General features: G+C 40.8%; 1 protein-coding gene and 1 pseudogene across 2 annotated transcripts; both read right to left on the bottom strand.

Annotated features, from left to right (window-relative positions):
- Positions 1-595: 595 nt before the first annotated feature.
- Positions 596-13,158, bottom strand: LOC146692354 (multifunctional protein CAD-like; annotated as a pseudogene). Its single transcript, XR_014915175.1, has 12 exons — positions 13,042-13,158; positions 7,215-7,416; positions 6,933-7,123; positions 6,665-6,805; positions 6,486-6,575; positions 5,497-5,758; positions 5,131-5,343; positions 3,628-3,753; positions 3,386-3,541; positions 3,194-3,295; positions 2,574-2,668; positions 596-2,328 (listed from the first exon to the last, which is right to left on the bottom strand). The product of XR_014915175.1 is annotated as a multifunctional protein CAD-like (transcript).
- A 6,889-nt stretch (positions 13,159-20,047) lies between these two features.
- Positions 20,048-22,245, bottom strand: LOC146692355 (uncharacterized). The gene is made up of 2 exons (XM_085432465.1): positions 21,939-22,245; positions 20,048-21,049 (listed from the first exon to the last, which is right to left on the bottom strand). The coding sequence occupies exons 1-2, from the start codon at positions 22,196-22,198 to the stop codon at positions 20,779-20,781; spliced, it is 531 nt and encodes a 176-aa protein (XP_085288591.1). The 5' UTR covers positions 22,199-22,245; the 3' UTR covers positions 20,048-20,778.
- Between the last annotated feature and the right edge of the window lie 1,618 nt (positions 22,246-23,863).

Genomic DNA, 23,863 nt, shown 5'->3' on the forward strand with positions numbered 1-23,863 from the left:
TAGCACTGCCATATGCCAATGAGAAACACACCAATACCATTGATGTAAAAATACTGAAATTGTTACTTTAGAGAATTGCTAGATGACCAGATGCTGGGGGCAGAGGAAGCATGTTCACTGCAGACCAAGTAACCCATATAGTCATTATGGCGATTGCAAATAATCCTATACTTGGAAATGAACACTTGTGTTTGTTTTGATGTGTTTGAATAAACACCAGTACTTGAAGTTTGGCTCCCTCTATGCTTATGGATCTATGACAGAAGTATGAGCTCAAACTGACATAGCCTACCTTGTGCACAGAGGAAGCAAAAGCCAGATGTGTTTTGTATTCATACCATCAGTGTGCAGTTGGCGCATTGTGTGCTTAGTAGATGATGGCTTGTGTGTACTGTTTGATACGGAAACACCATTTTTACGAAGGTGTGAAGAGTTAATCTGGCTGTGTTTGCTTTTGCAAGAGAACTACAATGTTTTGATTATTAGGTGACAGGTTTTCTTATTTGTGAGTTTTGCAAAGTTAGCCAATAGTTACAATAAATGTGCTTAAGCAATCAGAAAAAACTGTAAATGAAATCAACCACAAAGAGAAACATCCTTTTTCATTATTTATTTCTCCACATGACACAGAAGTCGTTCGACACTTTACAAACATCCGTTTGGATTTTGATTTTAAAAAAAGTTTGTCAACAGTGTAAGAAATTACTGATAGTTACAGAGATTACCCCAAAACCATCAAAGACTGTGCTCTGAGGATATTTGTGCGTTTCCACTTGCAGTTAATGCAACACATTTGAAGAAAGGGAAACAACCATTTCATACAACCAAGGATGTCACGACTCTGAAACAGACTGAAATCATGATACAAACATGTGCAGTAAGTCGTATCGTACCATTATACTCATGTAGAGCTGGAATGATGAAGGTTTTCCGGTAACCTAGAAATATATTAGACACTTAGTTTTGCTTTTGCTCATTTTAAAACAAAATATCAATCGGATTGTTTGGTGTAGTAAAAATATTTTTTTCTCTGTATTTTGTTAGAAATTTTCTTTTGAAAAACCTCGAGGCGTAAACCACCATTGCTGGTTTTCAGAGGACTGTGCCAACCCAAACAAACATCTGATGAAGCTGGTCCAGTAAATTGGTCTAAACGTAAAAATGCATTCAGGATTTATCTTCTTTGACATCCTCATTGGTCCCTTTAAACATCATTAATCAGATGCAGCAGCTGCAAATTATATATATATGTAAAAGAGACATCGATAGCAGCACCCACTTCCTATTTCTTCCCTTTGCTCCTCGATTTGGCTCATCGATGCACAAACACTGATCATCTCTTAACCATTTCAAACAAGACAGATTCTGGTTCTATATGTTAATTATGTTAATGGTTTTAAGACATGTAAAAATAAAGGAATCTTGAAATACAGCAGGAAAGAAAACAAGTAAACATTTGTGTGACTGGAGAAAAAAAAAGTTCTGTGTTACAGCAGCATGTTATAAACTTTAACTCAGTATTAAATCTAGTATTTAAACCTACTTGCACCCCTCGGGGGCAGGAAATGAGAAATGTATAGATTTCAGAAAAGATACATTTTTGTTTCTCTGACAGTTTGTAGGACAAAGAAGCAGCACACTGTCACAATCAGCAGGGCTGATTGTGTGTAGAGTGAAGGGTGGACCCAAATGCAGACGGAAACAAAAGGCAAAATGCAAGGCTAACAATAAACTAAACTGGGTGAGCTAAATTAACTTAAAAACCTACAACAGGAACATGGACTTGACGCGAGGAGACTTGACGCAACTTCTTGGCTTGCAAACAAAGCAGACGATCTGACAATGACACACTGAAAACACAGGACTTAAATACACAGGAGGTGATTAGGGGAAGTGGGAACACATGGAGGAACAGCTGACTGACATGAACCTAATGACAGGACGGGGGAAGTGAAACTAAATACAATGAACAAAGAACACACGACTCCTTCAAAATAAAACAGGAAACACTGAAACTAGACATGACAACACAAGCTTAACAGACCTAACACGTGATGAACGATACAAGAACTCAAACATAGAAACCAAGGAAACAATAATTAATAACTGCCTTTCCTTAACTAAAGCTAAATAGGAATGACACAAACTAATCACATATCTAAAATGAGACAAATACAAAATGAACTCAGAGCGCTGGGTCAGAGACCCAGCCTGTGACACACACTGAGTTATCGGCCCAGTACGGTGGCCAGCAGGGCCATTCGGATGTACATGCCATTCTCCGCCTGACGGAAATATGCCGCCCTCGGGTCTGTGTCCACCTCCACGCTGAGAGAGAAATAACAAAGAGAAACAGATCATTAGTCCACTTAATCAACACAATAGCAAATAATGTAAGGTGGGTTAAAATAAAATTCAGTTCAAATTTAAGTTAGTTAAAAGAAATCGTACTGAAATTAGACATTGTACACAAAACGTTACATTTTTGCAGCCCATTTAAGGGCTCAAGCAACATTTAAACAACACAGCTGGAACTGATATTGTTGTCAGACATTTGACTGAGCGCGTCTCACCTGATTTCATTGACTCTGGGCAGCGGGTGCATCACCACCATCTTCTGTTTGGCTCCAGTCATGATGTGAGGAGTGAGGACGAACTGACCAAAACACTGAGAGAAACAACAGAGTCACAGTTAAAGATCAAAAATACTCCGGGATCATCCAGTCACATGAGACCTGAGCTGATTGGTTCTGTCTGCACCTATGAATGCTTAGCTAAAGGGTTCCACTTCCATATTTCCCCACACGCTTACATCTGTAGAGGGGTGAGGGAACGCCTTCTTTCTCGCATATCTTCTTGTTTTCTTAAGACAATTCTATTTAATAGTTTTGCCTCTAGAAATATTTCATTTGGAAAGAACTTTGTGACGAATAACTGAACAAATCAGCTGCTTTCCACTAAAGATGAACTCCAAATGCAGACAAACCCCAGCTTCACCAGATGGAGTCAGTGGAGTTTGCAGTGCAGAATAGTGGATTAGGGAAAATGTCACCATGAGACCAACTGAACGATATCAAAAACGATTACCGGGCCAGCATGAGGCAGGAAGCACCAGGCCTAACTACAGATGCGCTGTGAGTATATGCAAGTATCTGTGTCACAAAATAAAACCAGTCGGTGAAATGAAACTTACGGCTTTGTACTCCTCCTCAGATGCAAACCTCTCCTTCTGGATCCTCGTCATGTAGAGGACGTCGGTGTCAGGCAGAGCCTCCTCGATGCTGTCAAACTCCTCCTGCAAACAAACATGTTTTTTTAAATTAGCAGTTTTTAGTACATATTTGTGAAAACTCCTCTTTGCTGTGTAACCATGTTTAGTCCTCACCTGTTTGATGCCCTTTGAGGCCACGTAGCTGACGATCTCTGCTGGCATGTGGAGGTTTTTGGGAGCCACGTAACGCAGAGTGATGCGGTACTGGGTCAGCAGTTTGGCGAGGGAATGAACCGTTCGGCCATGTTTCAGATGTCCAACCATCGTTATCTGACAGACGCCACAGTTTTAACATGTTTTCATGTAAAGTTTTATTCTGGCTGAAGATTAAATTAAAAAGGAATCATGTCGCTCACCGTCATGCCGTTGACCGTTCCCAGCTCCTCTCTGATGGTGAAGACGTCCAACAGGGCCTGAGTGGGATGCTCCCCGACACCGTCGCCAGCATTGATCAGCGGCTTACGGCACTGACGGGACGCGCTCTGAGAATTGATTTGATTTTGATTTTATTGATTAGCATTCAAATTCAAATCTCAGTGAAAACAGTGAAAAAAAAACAAAAACAAAAAAACAGTGAAAACAGAACAAAAATCTACCATAAAGAAAGAAAGCATGAGACAAGGCTAATCAAAAGGTATTGGCTGAAGCATTTGCTTATTACGCCAACCCTTTTCACAAAATATCTTTTTGTATGCAGCTCCTGTACACAGGGCTTGAAGAAAATAATAAAACAAAGCAAAAACCAAACAAACAAAAAAAAAAAAACCAAAGAAAAAAAAACTTTCCACCTTAGATAAGTAACTACATCAAAGCAAAAGAATCAAGAGGTTGTTTTTTTTTCTCCTTTTTGCTCTTTTCATTCTTGATTTATATATTTTTCTATTACTCTATTTTTAAACATGTTTTTAAACAAGGAAAATGAACTACACCTTTTTAAATCACTGTCATAACTATTCCACAGGTTAACTCCTCTAACAGAAACACATCTCTGCTTTATATTTGTCCTTATCTTGTTTTTTTTAAAGAAATCTGTTCCCCTTAAGTCATATTGACTCTCTCTGACTTTGAACAGCTTCTGAGTACTGGGGCAAAGCAAGTTATTTTGTGCTTTATACATTATCTGTGCCATTTTATATTCAACTAAATCATAAAATTTCAGGGTATTCAGATTAATAAACAAAATGTTAGTTGGTTCTATATAGTTTGATTGGTTTATAATTCTTATAGCTTTTTTTTGTAACTTGAAAATATGAAGAGTGTTCGTTTTATATGCATTACCCCATATCTCCAGACAGTAAGTCATATATGGAAGCAACAGAGTACAATAAAGTGTGTATAATGATTTTTTGTTCAGGACATGCTTTGTTTTATAGAGAATAGCAATGGTTTTTGACATTTTTGTTTTCACGTGGTTTATATGAGACTTCCAACTCAGCTTATCATCAATTATCACTCCAAGAAATTTATTTTCGTACACTCTTTCAATTTCAATTCCATTAACCCTTATTTTAGATACATTTTTCATTTGTCTAGTGCCAAAAATAATCAATTTTGTTTTCTTTATATTTAATGATAACTTATTTACATCAAACCAGTTTTTTAATATATTTAACTCCTTTTCCGCTGTAGTCAGAAGCTGTTCTAAGTTTTTAGCTGAGCAGTACAGAGTGGTATCATCAGCAAACAATACGAAGGAGGAGTCACGTGCGTAAGATATTAAAAACTCATCTTCAAACTAAACAAGCATCAAAAAACACACAACAGGGTGCTGCTGCAGTTACTTTTATGACCAATTAGTGTTTATTTTCTTTTACGTAAAGAAAACTTTTAATAAAAAAAAGTATCCATCTAAAATCCACCTCTACAGCTCCAGGTGTTGGGTGACGCAGCACGAGGACGTCAGCGTAGCCACTCATGATCTGGACAGAGTCCGCCAGCGATTCTCCCTTCAGCGAGGAGGAAGTGGCCTCGCTGGAATGGACGACGGAGCCGCCCAAACGCTGCATGGCCGCTGCGAAGGAACTGCTGGTGCGAGTGCTGACCTCATAGAATATGGAGGCCATTACTTTACCCTGAACAGGAAGGCATGAGGAATGAGGGATTACTTTAAGGTACCTCATCATTCTATAACTTTGGTCATGTTTGATACGAACATCCACCATTGTAACAGCACATAACTGAAATTAGTGAATAGTGCAGTAACATGAGGCACATTTAGGAGATACCTTGAGTATTTCCAGGCTTCGTTCCTTCTGAACCATCAAACGTAAAGTGTGAGCAACATTGGGAGAAACCCTCGAGGTAAAACAAAAAACTGCTGTTCCAAAGCATTCTGGGAGCTGTAATACCAGGTGGCAGGCCGGGATCAGAGGCACGGTGGATGCGGGACGGCAGCAGGTAGCGGCTTTCTCCACCAATGCGTCGTGGGCTCGCAGCTCGAGTCCGCACTCCATCCCGGGGTGGAGTTGGACGCTGACGCTCAGGAGTCTGATGGAGCAGAATTAATGTAAACAAAACACATGAAGTAATCCCCACATAGAGGAGTTCAAGAAACACTCAAAACAGTTCTAAGTACAGGCTTTAAATGTTTTTGTTTGTAATTAAACTCTGTTAGCTGTACGTTCAAATTCTGTGAACTTTTTAGATGTCATCTACGCTCATAAGAAAGAAGACCGGGGATATAAGCACCGGAAAAGAGCTTCCTCCAAACGGTGGTGTCTAAGACCTCTTTCTTAGAAATAAAGTGAGGAGCTGCTATTCCTCCACATTTCAAAAGGAACAAGTTGATACCTGCTGTTTGCCTCCTACCAGACATTTCAGGCATGGAAGAAACACCAACTTTAATCACTGATCTGAACCTCTCGATTTTGCTTGCTGTGTCTTTTACAGCATTTTAAACTAATTACATCTAAGAAGTTCTTTTATTCAATTTGTTGAATGAAATTCTAGTGTTTTCTTTCAGTTACGTTTACTTAGCATCAACTAGCCGATATCTGCTGCTGTGTGCACGTTCTTCATGGCTATGGCTGCTAAAGAAGTGTGTTAGTGTTGGCAGATAACTTCACTCTCTTCTTAAATCTGGTCAATTTTGGCTCCAAAAATAATCATGGTGGTGGCCAAAACACCAATGTGATGTAATATTATTGTAGAGTCTTTATCTTACAACAGAAAGCATGGAAGGCAGCTGCATTATTACCGCATTCACTTTTATTACCATTGGAGTTTCTTTGACAGGTTCTGGAGGATGGGTGGAAGAAGTGGGCCAAGTCTTCACATCCTCACCGTAACCTGGAGGCACGAGCACCTGAAGGAGACAGGACACGTACTTTATTAGATCAACTACATTTATTCTCTTTGTTTTCTTGTTCAAAAGCAAAATGCACGAATGCTGACCTGGCCGTCGATGTAGGCCACCTCTCCTCGCAGGACCACGCGGCGGACTTTACCTTTCACCTTCATACCTTCGAAAGGAGTCCACTTAGACTTAGTGAACTGCATGGCCTGAGGAATAACCCACTCCTGCTCGAGGTCCACCTGAAAGACACGTAATTGATAAATAATTAGGAACATATTTCATCAGAGTACAGATAGGCTGCTAATTACTGCATCAAAATAATGTCTCCTTAAAATGAATTCCCTTTAATTGTGTTTGTCTGTTTACCTCCACGTAGGTGTTTTCCTGAACGGGCAGGTTGAAGATCCTGCGTGGATTGTCATAAAGACGTCTGGTAATATCATCCAGAGTCAGACGTCCATCACTGACGGCGGTGAGCAGCAGAGGCAGCATTGTTTCCAGACCGGGGTAACCAGGAGGAGGACGCTCACTGTTCTTCTCGTCTACAGAGTGAGGAGCTAGCAAAACAAAACAAAAACCGTACAGTTCAGGAAGGTCGAAGACAAGTCTGTCTGCATGATCGGTGACAGAAAATGAATGCTCTCTGACCGTGGTCTGTAGCAAAGCAGTCGATAATGTCCAGATTTTCCCAGAGTGTCTCCATGTCCTCGCGTGTTCCCAGCATGGGTCGAACCTGCGCTCGACCGTCGCCGATCTGCGCCACATTGTCCTCACATAGGAAGAGGTGGTGAGGGGCGACCTCGCATGTGACCTGGATGCCCTTCTGCTTTGCAGCTCGGATTATCAGGATCTGAAAACCATTAAGAAGTATTAAAACTGTAGGAAAGAATCCAAAAAATTAAGATAAGATGCACTTTAACAGCCGAAGCACCAAACACCAAATAGCACCGAGGCTCCAACTGCTCAACCAGGTTCAAAGGTTCAGCAGCAACCAAGATGGCGGCGCGCAGACGCAGCGGCCCGGAGCTCCTACACTTTTGCACTTTTGGTGGTACTGTGTATTATTTCACACAGTCTGGGGTTACTTCAATACAACAGAGATGATCTACTACAACTAAGCCGTGGAGATCTTCAACTAACATCCGAGTATCTCATCCCCCCGGAGATCGTTAAGCAACCCCCGGGGCTACCCGCAACAGCAAGCCGCAGGAGGAGACGTTGCGAGCGGAGGCAGAAGAGAGGCAAGCGGGGAGGCCTGTGGGCACGGCTAAAGACTAGTCCGTTTAAACCACCACTCCCGATCATATTCCTCTCCAACGCCCGTTCAATCCGTTACAAACTGGATGAAATACGACTGCAGATCGCCACTCGACGGACTTTTAATAACTGTTCGTGCATGATTTTCACTGAAACCTGGCTGGACAGCGCCATTCCCGATGCGGCTATCAATCTAGCAGGCCGCACCGCCTATCGAGCCGACAGGTCTGCGGACTCGGGTAAGAAGACTGGCGGGGGGCTGTGCATCTATATTAACAACCTTTGGTGCACGAACGTCACGGTAACGGAAAAACTGTGCAGTACGGAGGTAGAACTGTTGGTGTTAAAGTGCCGTCCATTCTATCTCCCTCGGGAATTTTCTGCCGTTTACATCTGCGCTGTTTACATTCCACCAGATGCTAATGCTAAGCTAGCGTTAGCACAATTGAGCAGCAGCATCAATAACAGCCTGGTAGCACACCCGGACAGTGTCTTTATTGCGGCTGGGGATTTTAACCACGCGGACCTGAAATCTGTACTTCACAATTTCCACCGTAATGTGAAGTGTGCTACCAGAGGAGATAGAACGTTGGACCAGGTGTACACCAACATGGCGAATGCGTACAGAGCCCAGGCTTATCCCCACCTGGGTCAGACCATCTCTCCCTTCTGCTACACCCAATATACACACAAAAGATCAAGAGCACTGGGATTACAACCAAAACCGTGAGAACATGGCCGCAGGATGCTATTCCGATGCTTCAGGACTGTTTCCACTGCACAGACTGGGATGTATTCAAGGTGCAGGACACTGACAATCGTGTCGCATTGGACAGTTACACCTCCACTGTCTTGGACTACATCTGTTTCTGTGTGGACAATGTAACAACTTGGAAACGATTCCGTGTGTTCCCTAATAATCCACCCTGGATGACACACGGAGTTCAACAACTTATTCGAACAAGGAACAACGCTTTCAAATCCGGGGACCAGGAGGCATACAGTGCTGCCAGGGCCAACCTGAGAAGAGGCATCAAGACTGCCAAGCAGCAGCACAGGAGGCGTATCGAGGCCAGGTTTGAGAACAACACCCAGGTTTGAGAACAACACAAACCCAAGGCAGGTCTGGGAGGGCATCAGGGCTATCACGGACTACAAAAGAAGAACACCATCACCCTCAGCCGACAGTTCTACTCTGGCTGAGGATCTAAATCTCTTTTATGCCCGTTTTGACAGGGAGAACACCGACCCTGTCCTGTCCCCTCTCCCCTCAACCGACCCTGATCCGGTCCTGAGCACTCATGAGCTGAGGCGTGTGTTCTGGAGCATTAACACCAGGAAGGCGGCCGGGCCGGATGGAGTGCTGGGCCGGGTGCTAAAAGACCTGGCGGACGTCTTCACCTCTATATATAACACCTCGTTGTCCTGTTCACTGGTACCATCCTGTTTCAAAGCAGCAACCATCGTTCCCATCCCAAAACAGTCAAATGTCACATGTCTGAACGATTTCAGACCTGTGGCACTCACCCCCATTCCCGCCAAATGCCTGGAGAGACTGGTCATTAAACACATCAGAGCTGCTTTTCCACCATCCCTGGACTCGCACCAGTTTGCATACAGGGAGAACCGGTCAACCGAGGATGCGATCGCCACAGTGCTGCACACATTACTGAAGCACTTGGAACACAGGAATACCTATGCACAGCTCCTCTTTGTAGACTACAGCTCGGCTTTTAATACCATCCGGCCATACAAACTACGTCCCAAACTCCACCAACTGGGACTTAACTCCTCTCTGTGCAACTGGATTGTGGACTTCCTCACTAACCGTAGACAGAGTGTCAGAGTGGGTAAGAACACCTCTTCCACCCTTGTGGTCAACACCGGTGCCCCTCAGGGGTGTGTTCTGAGCCCTCTGCTATACACTCTCTTCACCCATGACTGTATTTCCTCCTGCGCGTCCAATCTCATTGTTAAGTTTGCAGATGACACTACAGTGCTCGGACTTATATCCAACAATGATGAGACAAACTATAGGACAGAGGTGCAACAACTAGAGTCATGGTGCCACGACAATAACTTGGTCTTAAACACCAAAAAGACCAAGGAGATCATTGTAGATTTCCGGAAGAGGGGTCATAACAACCATCTGCCTCTCTTCATTGGCAGTGAGGCGGTGGAGAGGGTGAGCAGTTTTAAATTCTTGGGGGTAACTGTGACCGAGGACCTGTCCTGGGGCAACCATATCACCTCAGTTGTACGGAAGGCCCAACAGCGCCTCTACTACCTGAGGAGACTGCGGAGCGCACACGTTCCCAGATCTCTGATGTTGAACTTCTACAACTGTGCCATCAGCAGCGTTCTGACGTATGGATTTCTAGTGTGGTTCCCCAGCTGCACCAAGGCCGATCAGCAAGCACTCCAGCGGGTGGTGAAGGAAGCTGGCAGAATTATTGGAACAAGTCTGCCAGAGATCAGTAATATCTTCCCCACTCGCTGTCTGAGGAGGGTGCACAGTATCCTGCGGGACCAACATCACCCTGCGCGCCACCTTTTCCATCTGCTGCCCTCAGGGAGAAGGTACAGGTCTATACAGGCCAGAACATCCAGACTGGCCAACAGCCTGTATCCACAGGCTGTGAGGCTCCTGAACTCTCTGCCCCCCTCTCACGGACAATAACCATATCCAACTTCTTAATAGCAATGAACTGGTCTGCATTGGTGCATCATATCTTTATTCTCTTCCCCCTCCTGCCCCCCCCTCTTTCTTAAATAGATAACTATCATATCTGATATCATATCTCACAGTACAATAATATTGAATGGGTTGCATTGTTGTATTTTGTCATGTTTCTCAGGTCTTTGTCTGAATTTCTATGAACATTATTGCTAAGGATTGTCTTATTGCATTGGAGTCACACTGGGTTAAATATGTACACTTGGGTTTTAAGGGGTATTTATTATTTTCTTCTTTTTTTTGGGTTGTATGGAAGCCCCAAACGCAATTTCATTGTTCTTGACAATGACAATAAATAAATAAATACTAAATACTCAACCAGACCACCGACAGGTCTCGCACGCCACAGCCGCTCTATCACATGACGCATGCTGCTCCGACGTGCTAAGGTTATGAGCTGAGTTACGCCATGTCGCAAGTTTTGTTAAATGATTTTGTGATATTTAATGGATCTGATTACATTTTTTATTTCTCTTCGATATCCGATCCAGTAATTTAGGTCAGTGTCGGACCGATGCGTAATATCGGATCGGTCCATCTCTAATTCGTGGTAATCAGTGAAATTCGTATTGCAGACAACTTGGTGTGGTCCACCAAACTCCAGTAACTGGAGCAATCTGCTAGCAACCAAAGCGAGCACAAGAAGGTTTTCGGTGCAGTGCTATGTTTGTGACCAGTTTCACCTAGCAACATCCAAGTGGTTAAGGAACCCACATTTGTCACTAACAACTGGAGGTTGCCAGGGGATCACCAACCGGTCTCTAGTGTGATTGCGGTGTCAGTGATTAAACATCGGCAACAAAAAGTGAAATAACATCCCACAGACAGCCTGTCAAGTGCTGACTTCCCTGTGCCAAATATTTTGTTGTTTTAATTTATTTATCACAATTATTATTTATTTGTTAGTGATATTAAAGTGATTTATGTCTATATACTCCCGAAGGAAAAACAAATCACTATAAAGATATAAATGTAAAAAACAATATACATGTATATTTGTATATGTATATACCAAGATACCAAGTTATATACCAAACATTTTTGCTACTCCAAACAAAGTACATTTGACCAAAAAGTCCTAATTAAATAGAAGTAATTAGAAACCTGAGATAAAGTTTAAAGTATAGATTTGACTTTAGGTCAGTATAAGTTTAAGTGGGGCGTGTAGGAGTGAAAGTTCTCCATGTACTGTATGTGTAAATCTATAAGGCCGATAGGTGATGTAACAGCCCAGCTAGCATTTCTCCAGCAGCTACACTCATTAGTGATGGGTCGTTCGCGAACGAAATGGCTCTTAGAGCCGGCTCTTTGACGTGAACGACGCGAGCCGGCTCCTTATCGCGAGCCGTCACGTGGGTTTTTTTTTTTTTTCTTTCTCTCACCCTCTCTCTCTCTCTCTCGCACTTTTTTTCCGCTTCACTTCGCACCTGAGCCTTGTGCTTTATGCTGGGCAGAGGGGGGAGGGGCGGTAGTTACACTCAGTAGCACAGGAACAGAGCCAGAGAGAGAGAAAGAGAGGCAGGGACAACAACGTCACATTAGAAAGGTATAGTAATCATCCACAACTATTTTCGGTTGCAGATGATAAAGGATTGAGAAAGTTTATTCATGCAGGCCCATATGACAGAGAATATGCATCTTCTTTTTGTTTTCATATTATAATTTATATTTAATTGTGTTGTGGTTTGCAGTGTTTTGTGTTGTTTTCACTTTAAATTTGTAAAAGGAAAAAGCTGAAAATTTAAATAGTTAAAAGTTGAAATGTGAATAGTTGATTTTTGTATTATATGATTTATTTATTACATTTTATGTAGAGTGAAAAAATAAAAGTATATTTACAGTGGCCCCTACAGACAAAGCACATACAAACTTCAAATCACGTACAAACTCCAAAACACGTAAAAACTCCAAAACACGTACAAAAAACTCAGAAGCACTTAAAAACTCAAAACACTTACAAAAGACAACAGAAGTGCTCCAGGATGCTGGGCGCAGTGTTGAGCTTTTGTTACGTAGTGGCTACACAAGCCAGCAAGTACCAACGACCGGATTTGGTGTGTGGTAGTAACAGGTAAATGAACTTTTTTAAAATTATTTGAATATATATGAGTGCCTGTGTATAAATACACAAACAATACACACATGCTTTCAATTGTGTAATTTAAGTGATCTAGTAGCTCTGCTTTGGAAGTTCAGTTCATGCTAGAAATGTGTTTTGGAGTTTGTACGTGTTTTGTCTCTAGGGGCCACCGCATATATTTATATATAAACATATACAAATAAAACCACTTTTTTTTACGTTAGTAATTCCTTTTGTGCATAATTTTATATTATTGTTAATAATAAATTAATTAAAGCAACAAAACAACCTGAAGAGCCGGCTCGGAGCCGAAAGAGCCGGCTCTTTTTAGTGAGCCGAACCGAAAGAGCCGGATCTCTAAAAAGAGCCGGAAATCCCATCACTAACACTCATCCACTTACCCGCTCATTTCACACAGCAGCGTCCTCCCCCTCCTCACCCTTCCCTCGGTCACCACGCCTGTGTTTTCTGGCTGGCCAATGCACTGACCTACTTTTGCTGTTGTCGTTTCACATACGCACAGTCACATATACGCTCTTCTTGCTGCCACATACCTTGCTGTTTCTCGTCCGTTAGAAATGAAATCACTGGAACTCAAGAATAAATTTAAACACCAGGCTGCGCAAAAGGTTAAAAGAGAAGAATCTTAATTTATTTATTTTCTTTTGATTTTTGTCCAATTTCAATATTATAGAAAAATGCCACAGGTGGATAAAAAGCCAATGCAGGAAAAAAGAGGATCATGAATTTACTTTCACAGTTTAATCTATAACCATTTACTTAAATTTAACTGGCTGTTGTTTTGTTTTTTTTGTTTTGTTTTTAAAAAAAAACAATCTTTTTTTTTTTTATAAATAAGCAGTGTTAAAAAGTATAAATAAATCAATTTGATTGCAAAAAAGCAACACCATGGTAAAATGCATTACAAATATATTAACACTGAAACCAAAGGTCAGAGCTGAAAGCATGATTCAGATTCGATTTAAGCTAATTTTATTTTAATCTGCATTAATTGAAAATTACAAAAATGTCAAATGTCGTATTTACTTTTTTTTTTTTATATTCTTTATTTCTACAATATTACCTCACAAAGATGATTACAGGCATTAATTAACACAGTTTACAAGAGAAAAACGAAACAAAACGAGAAGGAAGAAAGACAGTGAGAAAGAAAGAGAAAAAAAAAAGGAAAAAAATTATATATACGGTATATAAAATAAAAGGAGAAAGCTCTGTCGGGAGTAAGCAAATTAACTAAATTGGTGGTTTCAAGCTTTAAAGAGAAAATTCGGTTTATAGGTATTAACGTATTGGACCCACTTATCCCAACACAGATGGAACCAGGCCATCCTGTCATTAACATGAGCTGTTACTTCCTCCATCCTATATATCTCTAACGTAATTTCCCACCATAATGACAAAGTCGGTATGTCTTGCGAGGACCATTTCTTTGTTATACATTTCTTACTTGCAACCAATAAAGCTCTTAACAGACATATGTCATTTTTGGACCAGTTCTGCGGTATACAGCCAAAAAAAATTGTCTTCATATCCTGAGGGAATGTACAGTTAAAAATGCCTTGTAATATACCATGAATGTCTTTCCAGTAAGTCCGTAGCACAGGACAGTCCCACATAATATGGGTGTGATGGGCTCCTTGGTATCCACAGTTTCTCCAGCACACGGGAGGATTCCCATCATAGTGAGCCTTTTGACATGGAGTGATAAAGAACCTTATCAGAGTTTTCCATCCGAACTCCCTCCAGCTTTTGGAGGAAGTACTCCTCCATTGCCATTCCCACATCTGAGTCCATTCTTCCCTAGAAATACACATCCCTCCCTCCTTTTCCCATAACATCTTCACATAACTGTCATCGAAGACCCCTCCACAAATGTCGTATTTACAAGGGCTTAAATAGCAACAGCATTTTTTTTAACTGAGGGAGGAAAAACATTAAAAATATAATAATCACAAGGTCTAAAATCACCTTAAAAGTTGTAAATGCCAGCATTGAATGTAGATGTATGTATTGATGTATGTTTCTTTGGCATCAACAGCAATAAAGCAGAGGTACGAGATGCTTTACAAAATGTACAAAATAGTTTAAATAGCAACATTCAAATAACTTGTTTAACACTTTCTATCCTAACTCTTTCATACAACTTTATCACAAATAAAAAATAAACAAAACTTAGTCTACTTTATTTATTCAATAATGCTGCTATCAATAAAATGTGATTTGTGCTTTAAATATATCACCAGCCTTCCAACAGTCTAATTTGTGCTCCGTTAAAGATCATGTGTTTCTCCTTCATTGCAATCTACGTTACTCTGCTGGATCTCCTGTGTAATGTGTCTGAGCACATTGTGTTGGGTCCAACCAGCTTTCTGTTTGTTTCTTTGTCTCTATTGCTGTCAGTCACAACCAACGGTTCGAGTCACTCATTATTGTGTAATAACTGCATATTTAGCCTACAGGGACAATTATAGTTTTCTCTTCTGCTTCTGGAGGGGTGCTGATAATTGCTTGTACATCATGGGTGATTTTGTTTAAAGAATGTCTGTGTTCTAGGTGTGAGAGATACACATATTGACGGGGCCGGGTTATGTTAAAAAGTATAAATTGTTATACTTTGTTCATTGGTTCAAAGGTACCCCACACTTCTTTTTTGTTTGCTTGTTTGTTCTGGTGTATTTTTCATTTGAACTGTTATTCTGCCAGAGTACTCATATTTACAAGATGGCATTGAACGCCCCATTGGTGTGTCAGGAAAACTCTTTTGTACGTATGTTCCCTGAAGGGGATTGGAGTCGTTCTTTTTCCACCGCAGCAAAGGGCTAGGAGTTGGAGAGGAGCTGCTGTATGTTTTTGTTATGATCTGATTGTGAAATAAAGCATATGCAGTGAGAAAGCAACTCCAGGAGTCATCCCTGCCTTAAAGCTGCAACATAGGGCTGCCACAAACGATTATTTTGATAGTCGACTAGTCACCGATTATTTTTGCGATTAGTCGACTAATCAAATCCATTGGACATAAAACGTACAGCTTATTGCACCAGCAGCATCTGCTCTTATATAACTATCATTAGCTTACAGCTTTAAGTGTTTAAGGTGCTAACTAAAAAGACAAGATGACAGTTTATTAAATTTTAATGAAATCTGCAGATTGTTTCGGTGAAGTTTAATAAACTCCTTGCCATCTAAAATATAACAGGACACCGGAGTAAATTCTCGAGCATCTCACACTTCTGATAATCAGCTGTCTGCTTGACGTTTATTCAGCTGTGTAAAAACTATAACTTTAATCTCAGCCAAACCGATTTACTCAGGAACAAATAAAATACTAAAAAAAAAGCCAAACAATAACATTTTTCAGTTATCTAAGTGACTCATATATCATGTTTAACCTGAGTAGCGAAAGACGGCAGTGGGTTTGTAAACGATTTGCCGGGAGTCCGCTGTTCTCACGGCTCTAGTGACCTTGCCCCCGGCTAGCTATCGAGCTAGTGGGTAACAGATGTCTCCGAAAACGTTGGCGCGCTTTTGAAAATATGTGGTGTCTTGATAAACTGAGCACATATTTGAGGCTTACACAGCTACATTCTCGCCTGAAAATATGTTAAACATTTATTTTGTGACCCAGAAAGAATAATAAGAGTAATATTAAAACTAACTAGCTGCCGCCATTGTTGGAAACTGAGCAGGGCTGCGCTATGAATTCTGGGACACAGCTTCTTCTTCTTCGGGGTTTAAGGGCAGCTGGCATCCTTGTACATGCAGTGCTGCCATCTTCTGTTTCAGTCCGTTATTACACTCTTAAATCCTACTACTCATTCCTGCGTCTTTTGGGATCTTACAAAGCTTCAAACGACGGGTCGACTATTAAATTAGTGGTCGACGATTTTAATAGTCGACGTAATCGTGACTAGTCGACTAATCGTGGCAGCCCTAGTGTGTTCTCATATGTATCTGTCCGTGGTTAACTTTATTTATTAACAAGACATTATTCAGGTGAAATAATGACACTCAGACAAGTTCTGTTAAAATAGCAACGTGCACGGGTGAGCGGCTCTCAGGAGACACTCACACCGAGTGCAGGCGATAGCTCTTTATTTATAAGACACATCGCGTATGCAAATACCTTCATATTCCTTTAATACATGTTCTTGCGAATAACTTCCTGTGACTGAGTGTGTGCACGTGTGTGTGTGGGGTCATATGAGTGTAGTCTAATTTCGGGAACTGCTGTTAGAGATTTAATCTCTTGTGGTTAGGTCGCTGTCTCTGGCCTTCATCAACATACAGAGTTAAAATGTCAGTGTGCACAAAAGTGAAAAAGCACAGCATATTTGTGAAATATATGAACACATCAATATGAGCTTATAGTAAACAGTAGTAAATAAACTTATATATGTTAAAAATCTCATGACAGTATCCATTAATCCATCAGTAATTGATTTTTTTTCTTCTCTTGTCATAATCTTTAAAAAAAAAATGCCAATACTTTTTGCTGCCATGTACACATTTAAAAAAAGTCTGCATTTTAAAAAGAGATGATAATGATAATAATAATAATAATAATAATAATAACAACAACAATAATAATCACATCTTCTTAAAGTTTTTTAAAGCTCTTCATGACATCTTTAAACTTTTATATTCACAACGAGGTAAATGTTGACCACTGACATCAACAGAAAGTTAGGCTAGTAATACTATGGCTGACACAAAGTTCATCCTTATTGATTACATTACTAAACATGGTGATATAGTAATGCCTTATTACTAAAGTGTTCTAAAGTTTTCCTTATATACTTGGCCATATTGATTAGTTTAGGACAATGTACTTCAAGTACAGTGTAATTTAAATGTAACTTTTGCCAAGCAGAAACAGTGAATTGATTAATTTTTAACATGTCAGGTTGTCAATGGAAAATTGTATTTAGTAGTCAGTATAATCTTTTAGTGATATAAGTTTGCATATGGTAGAATACTGCATGTAGTTATTTGTATTAGGAAATATTCAACCATGTATACTTAGAGGCATATAATCAATTGTGTGTGATCTCTAGCAGGCTGCAGGCTTGGCGTGCACCCCAGGAATGCACCCCCACATCCTGGGAGCATGGGAGAGGTCGTACCTTGTTTTATTGTTTTATGGCAGGATTAACGTAGCTATGTCTGTTTTAGTTTAAGTGCTTCTTTACATATAGATGAACTGCTGGACTTCCTCACCATGTTATTTAGGGTGAGGGGGAGACTACCCTTTCCTGACCAAGGATGTACCTTTTGTGCTTTTATGACCCTTTGATCAGCAGGACACACGCACGCACGCACGCACACACACACACACACACACACTGAAGTATAAATAAAGACCGGGGCAGTTTCTTAGTGCGAGTCTCTCAGTAGGGAGCTGCCCTTGCTAGCAAGAACTCTGTGTGTTTCTCTTCTCTGAGTCTTTACTGAAGAAGTGTTTTAGAACATTTTCCCTAACACAGGTTTTGCTGCTTTTCTTTCTCACTTTAAAGTAAATGTCACGGCTTTCATGGTTAAAAATGTCAAAATCAAAACAAATATAGTTTCATTAGTGCTAGAGAATCAGTTTTCTGATGTTTTTAAAATCAGATAAGTACTGAAAAATCACCCAGAAAAGTAGTACTGATTTAAAAACAGCTGTTTTAATGTGAACTTCGCTTTGAGTCTTTGTCGGGTCTGTTTCTGCAGTGCGGAGAAGCGGAGACGGGAGCTGGAGTGCTGCTACATCGAGGAGCTGGCGGAGCTGTTGTCATCCAACATGGGCGACATTGCCAGTCTCAGCGTTAAGCCCGAAAAGTGCCACATCCTCAAGAGCACTGTGGACCAAATCCAGCAGATCAAACGGCGTGAGCAGGGTGAGGAAACACGTTTTCTGTACGGTGTCTCCACAATTTCTGTCAAATATTATGCTCTTTAATTTTCTTTATAATTTTCTGCGTAACTATAATGTAAACCAAAAAAATCATAAAACATTTTATGTAAATGTTTAAACAAGGTTTGCAGGAGTAAACCAGGGTATGCAAAAAATAAACCTCCACATCTGTAAGATTTGTCACCTCAAGTTTTCAGTTAAAGCATACATTCTTATCCTATCTCGACAGATGTGGGGAGGAAAGCCTTGGCTGTCTTTGTGAGGCCACTCATTGACATCGGTGCATTCCTAACGGTGTGTTCACACCGAACGCGATGGACGCGAATAGAGCGTCAGGTTTACATGTAAAGTCAATGGAAAGGCGCGATGACGCGCGATTGCGGGTCCCGCGAAAATTCGGAAGCAGATTTGCGTCGCGAAAACGCCAAAACGCGTGAAACGCGCGTCAGTGTAGCGCGTCTGGCGCGTTTGACTCGCGAATAAAACCACGCGCGTGAGTTTTTGTGTTGCATTTTGTGCATACGCGCGTTTCGCGTCTACCGCTCGAGTTGGAAAAATCTGAACTCCAGCGTCAAATCGCGCCGCGACAACCAATCAGGAGCCTGGTGACGTGGCTGTTACCTAGGTCAAAGGGGCAGATCCAGCCAAAGCCTTTCATACTTCAATGGAGGGGAAGGCTAATCAATGCGGTAGCAAACAACTCGGAGCTGTACAACACCAGCTGCTTTCAGTACCGAGACAGGAATAAAAAGGACCGAGCTTGGAGGAAGATATGTGAAGAGATCGGGCAACCTGGTAAGTTCATTCATTTCTCTTTTGAAAGTTTTCACTGACCCGGGGAAGCCGCACAAAAGCTAGCAAGCCACCGCTATTTTCCCACTGACGTACAAATACCGTTCTGCTTTTATGCATGTTGTCATTTAGGAATATATTTTATTGTTTATTAATAAACAGCACACAGTGGTCCCGCTGTTCATCCATCACTGCTTTGCTTTTTCGCTGATTTTTTATTGCAGAGTACAGCATTGCATTCTGCAGCCTGATTGACAAATCTCCTGCGCTTGCCAAATTTATCACGTTTGGTTTTGATAACCATCGCGTCCAATAGAAAAAACAGCACAAAAACACCCATAACTATGAGCCTCATTCGGAAATAGACACCTGCACCGTGAGGGAAAAAGGCGCACGAAAGTGGCGGGCAGATGAAGACAAACCGCGGCATAATAATACTTTTACGTTTTGCAATCTACAAAGGTTTGCACTTTGAGAATCAATTGTGAGAACTGTGACCAGGGGCTAGTTATTCTGAGAACCCCTGCAATAAATGAGGGACCACTGTCTACTCTACGATTATTATATCCAACCTGTTAACATTTAATACTGTATTGATAGAACCAACTGATTCTGCAGCAGAGCATCCCCAGTCCCTGAGCTCCTGCTGCTGCACCCACAGATATGTACAGCAAGCACTGATACCTTTTTAGTCGGTGGGATTCCCTTTTACTAAATATCTACAACCAATCTGATTATATCCTGTTATTGTTTTTTTTTTTTTTCAATGTTGAAATTAAAATCTAGTAGCAGCCTTCTCATTTCTTTGTGTTTTGTGCTGTTTTACAGGCCCACAGAGGAGGACGGCTCCGAGGCAGATGAGGGACGGGTCCCAGGACGGTCCATCGGCGGTGGAGCTGGCCATCCTGGAGTCCCTGAAGAGGCCACACCAGTCTCCAATGGAGCATTTCCTCCTCAGCCTTGTTCCTGCTCTGGAGAGCAGCTGGTCCTTTTTATTCCTGTCTCTCTGTAAATTCTTATATTTTATATATTTATGTTTAATGTTTTTCTGTTTGAGACTTTTAATATTATTTCAAATAAATGTTTATAATGACTAATGTCTCAGTTCTACTACACAGCAAATGTTGGCACACAACTTGACACATGTAGAATTTATTTCATATTATACTAATGACAAAATATACTGATACAGTGGGATGCAGAAGTTTGGGCAACCTTGTTAATAGACATTATTTTCCTGTATAAATCGTTGGTTGTTACAATAAAAAATGTCAGTTAAATATCATACAGGAGACACACACAGTGATATTTGAGAAGTGAAAAGAAGTTTACTGGATTTACAGAAAGTGTGCAATAATTGTTTAAACAAAATCAAGCAGGTGCATCAATTTGGGCACCACAAAAAAGAAATGAAATGAATATTTAGTGTATATCAATGTGTGTGTCTCCTATATGATATATGGGGCGCCTTTGTCTGGATGTGCTTCCCATCCAGAGCTGCACAGCACAGAGGAAAGTTCCAGCGCTCCTGGAATCCCTCTGTGATGGACCACCAGTCTCCAGGTGAAGGCACAGCCATGAAGTCGTCCACTAGACAGTCCCAGATGGACGTCGCTGCCTGGGGGGTGATCTGGCTCACCGTGGACACACCGACTCTGAAACTGAACGCGATGGTCCTGAAGGAGTCCCCGGTGACAAGGAACCTGGACAAAATTGTTCAAAATCAGTATTATGTGTACTGCAGTTACAAAATACATTATTCAAATTCCAAAATACTTTTGTGATGTCAGATATAAATCACAAAACTTAAATCTTACATAAAACATTTTGTAATTATAAGGATAATTACAAAATGTATATTGGATAATATCTAAAACAGTTGTGTTTTGTTTTAACTTTAACATATCATAATTTGATTGGTAGCAACTTTCACAACTACAGTGAGCCAATCACTCACAATTCCTAAACATGTCAATCAGGTAGGAATGAAGTAAGACATTAATAGAAATAAAGAGTTGTGTGTTGACATGTAGCCCTTTCCTTGCTTAAATCATTAATATTTTTGAAAAATTAATCTGTGATAAGACAGCTTATCAAGATAGAACCATGTAACTAGAGATGAACCAAACTGTTCACAGTTTTATCTAACTCTGTTTTAATAAAGGCTGGTGACCCCTGCTATAGAGTCTGACAGCTGCAGGGATTATATACAAACATTCAACTATCCCAGAATTAAACCAGGTCTAAATAAAAAGGAGTGAGTATCACTACAAAGGTTAACTCAGTGGTCCTAATGCTACAGTTTGATATCAGCAAACACCAAGCGCATACATTGATGTGACACCACAGCCATGCTATCATTCAAACACTGATAACAGCATAAATCGAATTAAATCGGGACTTGATGAGACCTTCTGAGTATCACTAGAAATATTATAAAGAGTCGTCTCTGTACCACAGTTTGCTTTCAGTAAACACCGACAGCATTCACTGTTAGCATAGCACATCCATGTTAGCAGTGTATAACTGGATGGATTAGCATATTAGCACAGATATCAATAAAGGACTACCGTATTAAATAGTTTTACTAACCTCAGGCAGACGGACAGGCGCTCTGCAGGTGGGATTGAGCGTCTGTAGTTGGTGTCTAGGCGGGCGATGCTGGGACCGACGAGGGAAAGCAGGTCCTCAAACTGGCCGACGGTGATAGCGCTGGAATCGGCCGTCATCCAGGCGCAGCTCCTGGAGCAAGTGGTGAAACTCACCAAACTGCTCATGCCTCTGGAGGACCTGATGGACCCAGGTACGGCGAGGACGTCTTTTACGCTGCTGCTCTGCTCTCCACAGTACATAGAGAAGGGAGACTCTCTCTTCAAGCGCTAGCTTGATAGCTGCCATCTTGCAAAGATACCGGTCTGGCACAACTCCCTCCCACATTCCTCCCACATTTCCGGTTCACTGGATTTTTCTTGGACACGCGTTGAGACGCGAATGTACACGCGTCAAATTAGGGGCGTTTGGGGCGTTTTATTCGCGTCCATCGCGTTCGGTGTGAACACACCGTAAGACTTAAGTTTAACCATCACAAAATATCTGATAAACTTTCACCTTCTCCCTGACCTGAACCGGTTTTGTAACCTTAACTGTAAAACCAAGCTTTTACCCTCAAACAGGGATTTGAAAGCTTGTCAAAGGAGTTTAGAAAATGTAACCACTCTGGTGGTCTAAAGCTGAACTTTTTTTTTTTTTTTAACGTTTCCCTTTGTTTACAGAGCAGTGCAAAGGCCGAAACTCAAGATTTAGTATGGTATCCACTAGGGGTGGGGGAAAAAATCGATACTGTGTAGTATCGTGATATTTTGTTTGCTAATAATGTATCGATACAGGGACAGCAGAAATCGATATTTTGTTACAAAAAAAGTTTTGTGGACTGGAACTCTGACTTCAGAGCATGTTGATCCTTTTTCTGAGCAAGAATCCTGACACTGTCCAAATGTGTTTAACTTGTTTTTTGGCAGCAATAAACATGACAGTTTACTTATTTTAATTTAAGACATGTTTTATTTTAATTAAGTTTAAAACTTTTTTATTTAATGTAAAATTATATTTTGTTTTAATTTACTTTCAAATTCTTCAGTTGCTGAAGGGGCTGCATAGTTTTCATATTGCATAGTTCAGAATAGCTATAATTGTACCAGATGGTTGCATTCAGTTAAGTTGGACTAGACTGTAATACAAACCGTTCAGTATGTCAACAATAAAACTGAAATGAGAGAAAGACTGAGTGTGAGACTTTGATATTAGATAAAATGAATATTGATAACGTTTACCTTCATGTACAGAATCTGAATATCGCAAAATATTTTTAAATTTTGCAATAATATCGTATCGTGCGTTAAGTATCGTGATAATATCGTATCGTGGGATATATGGTGATTCCCACCTCTAGTATCCACCCAATGCTTGGCCTGAAGGACTGAACCCATAGTGTGGGCCACAGCAGCTCGTTGAGCAGCCGGATGAGATTGTGTCTTGAAATCAACTGACATGTTCAAGCGCTACTCTAAATAGAATTACAAAAAAAAAAAATGATAACAATAATGAAACTTTAGTGCAGGAACCAGATGCTCATCATCTGTTCCACATCCACCTTTTCCTTTTTTTTTTCTGCCTGTCCCATTTGGTTCTTTAGCCATCAGAATTGTTGTCTGAAGACCAACAAGGATACCCAATGGATTTACTTTGCCAAATGGATCATCGTGGCATTGCCGTATTGGTCCATTTGGTCGATCTTTGTTTTTATTATTTATTATATTTTATTTTCAGATGTTACAGACGGGACAGACATGAGTGAGGGATAGGAAAGGGAGAAAGAAAGAGGAAGGAAAGGAAAAACAGAAGGGGAGAGGGACAGTGAGAAAGGGGGGGAGAAAAAAAATAAAAATCTCCTGGATCACCTGTTGAGAGAAGAACACGAGGTTGTTTTTGTCTTTATCAAGATTCCCGCTTTTTCCATG

This window comes from Copadichromis virginalis, linkage group LG15, assembly GCF_057382275.1.
Source record: "Copadichromis virginalis isolate Kocher_CV1m ecotype Utaka linkage group LG15, C_Virginalis_male_GT1.1, whole genome shotgun sequence".
Classification (NCBI taxonomy): Eukaryota; Metazoa; Chordata; class Actinopteri; order Cichliformes; family Cichlidae; genus Copadichromis; species Copadichromis virginalis.

What these genes read in the sequence shown, in the direction of transcription:
- LOC146692355 (XM_085432465.1), bottom strand. Translation starts at nt 22,198, where the DNA reads ATGTACTGTGGAGAGCAGAGCAGCAGCGTAAAAGACGTCCTCGCCGTA. An exon ending in CGCCTGTCCGTCTGCCTGAG is followed by an intron (nt 21,050 to 21,938) that starts GTTAGTAAAACT and finishes AATTTTGTCCAG; the next exon opens with GTTCCTTGTCACCGGGGACT.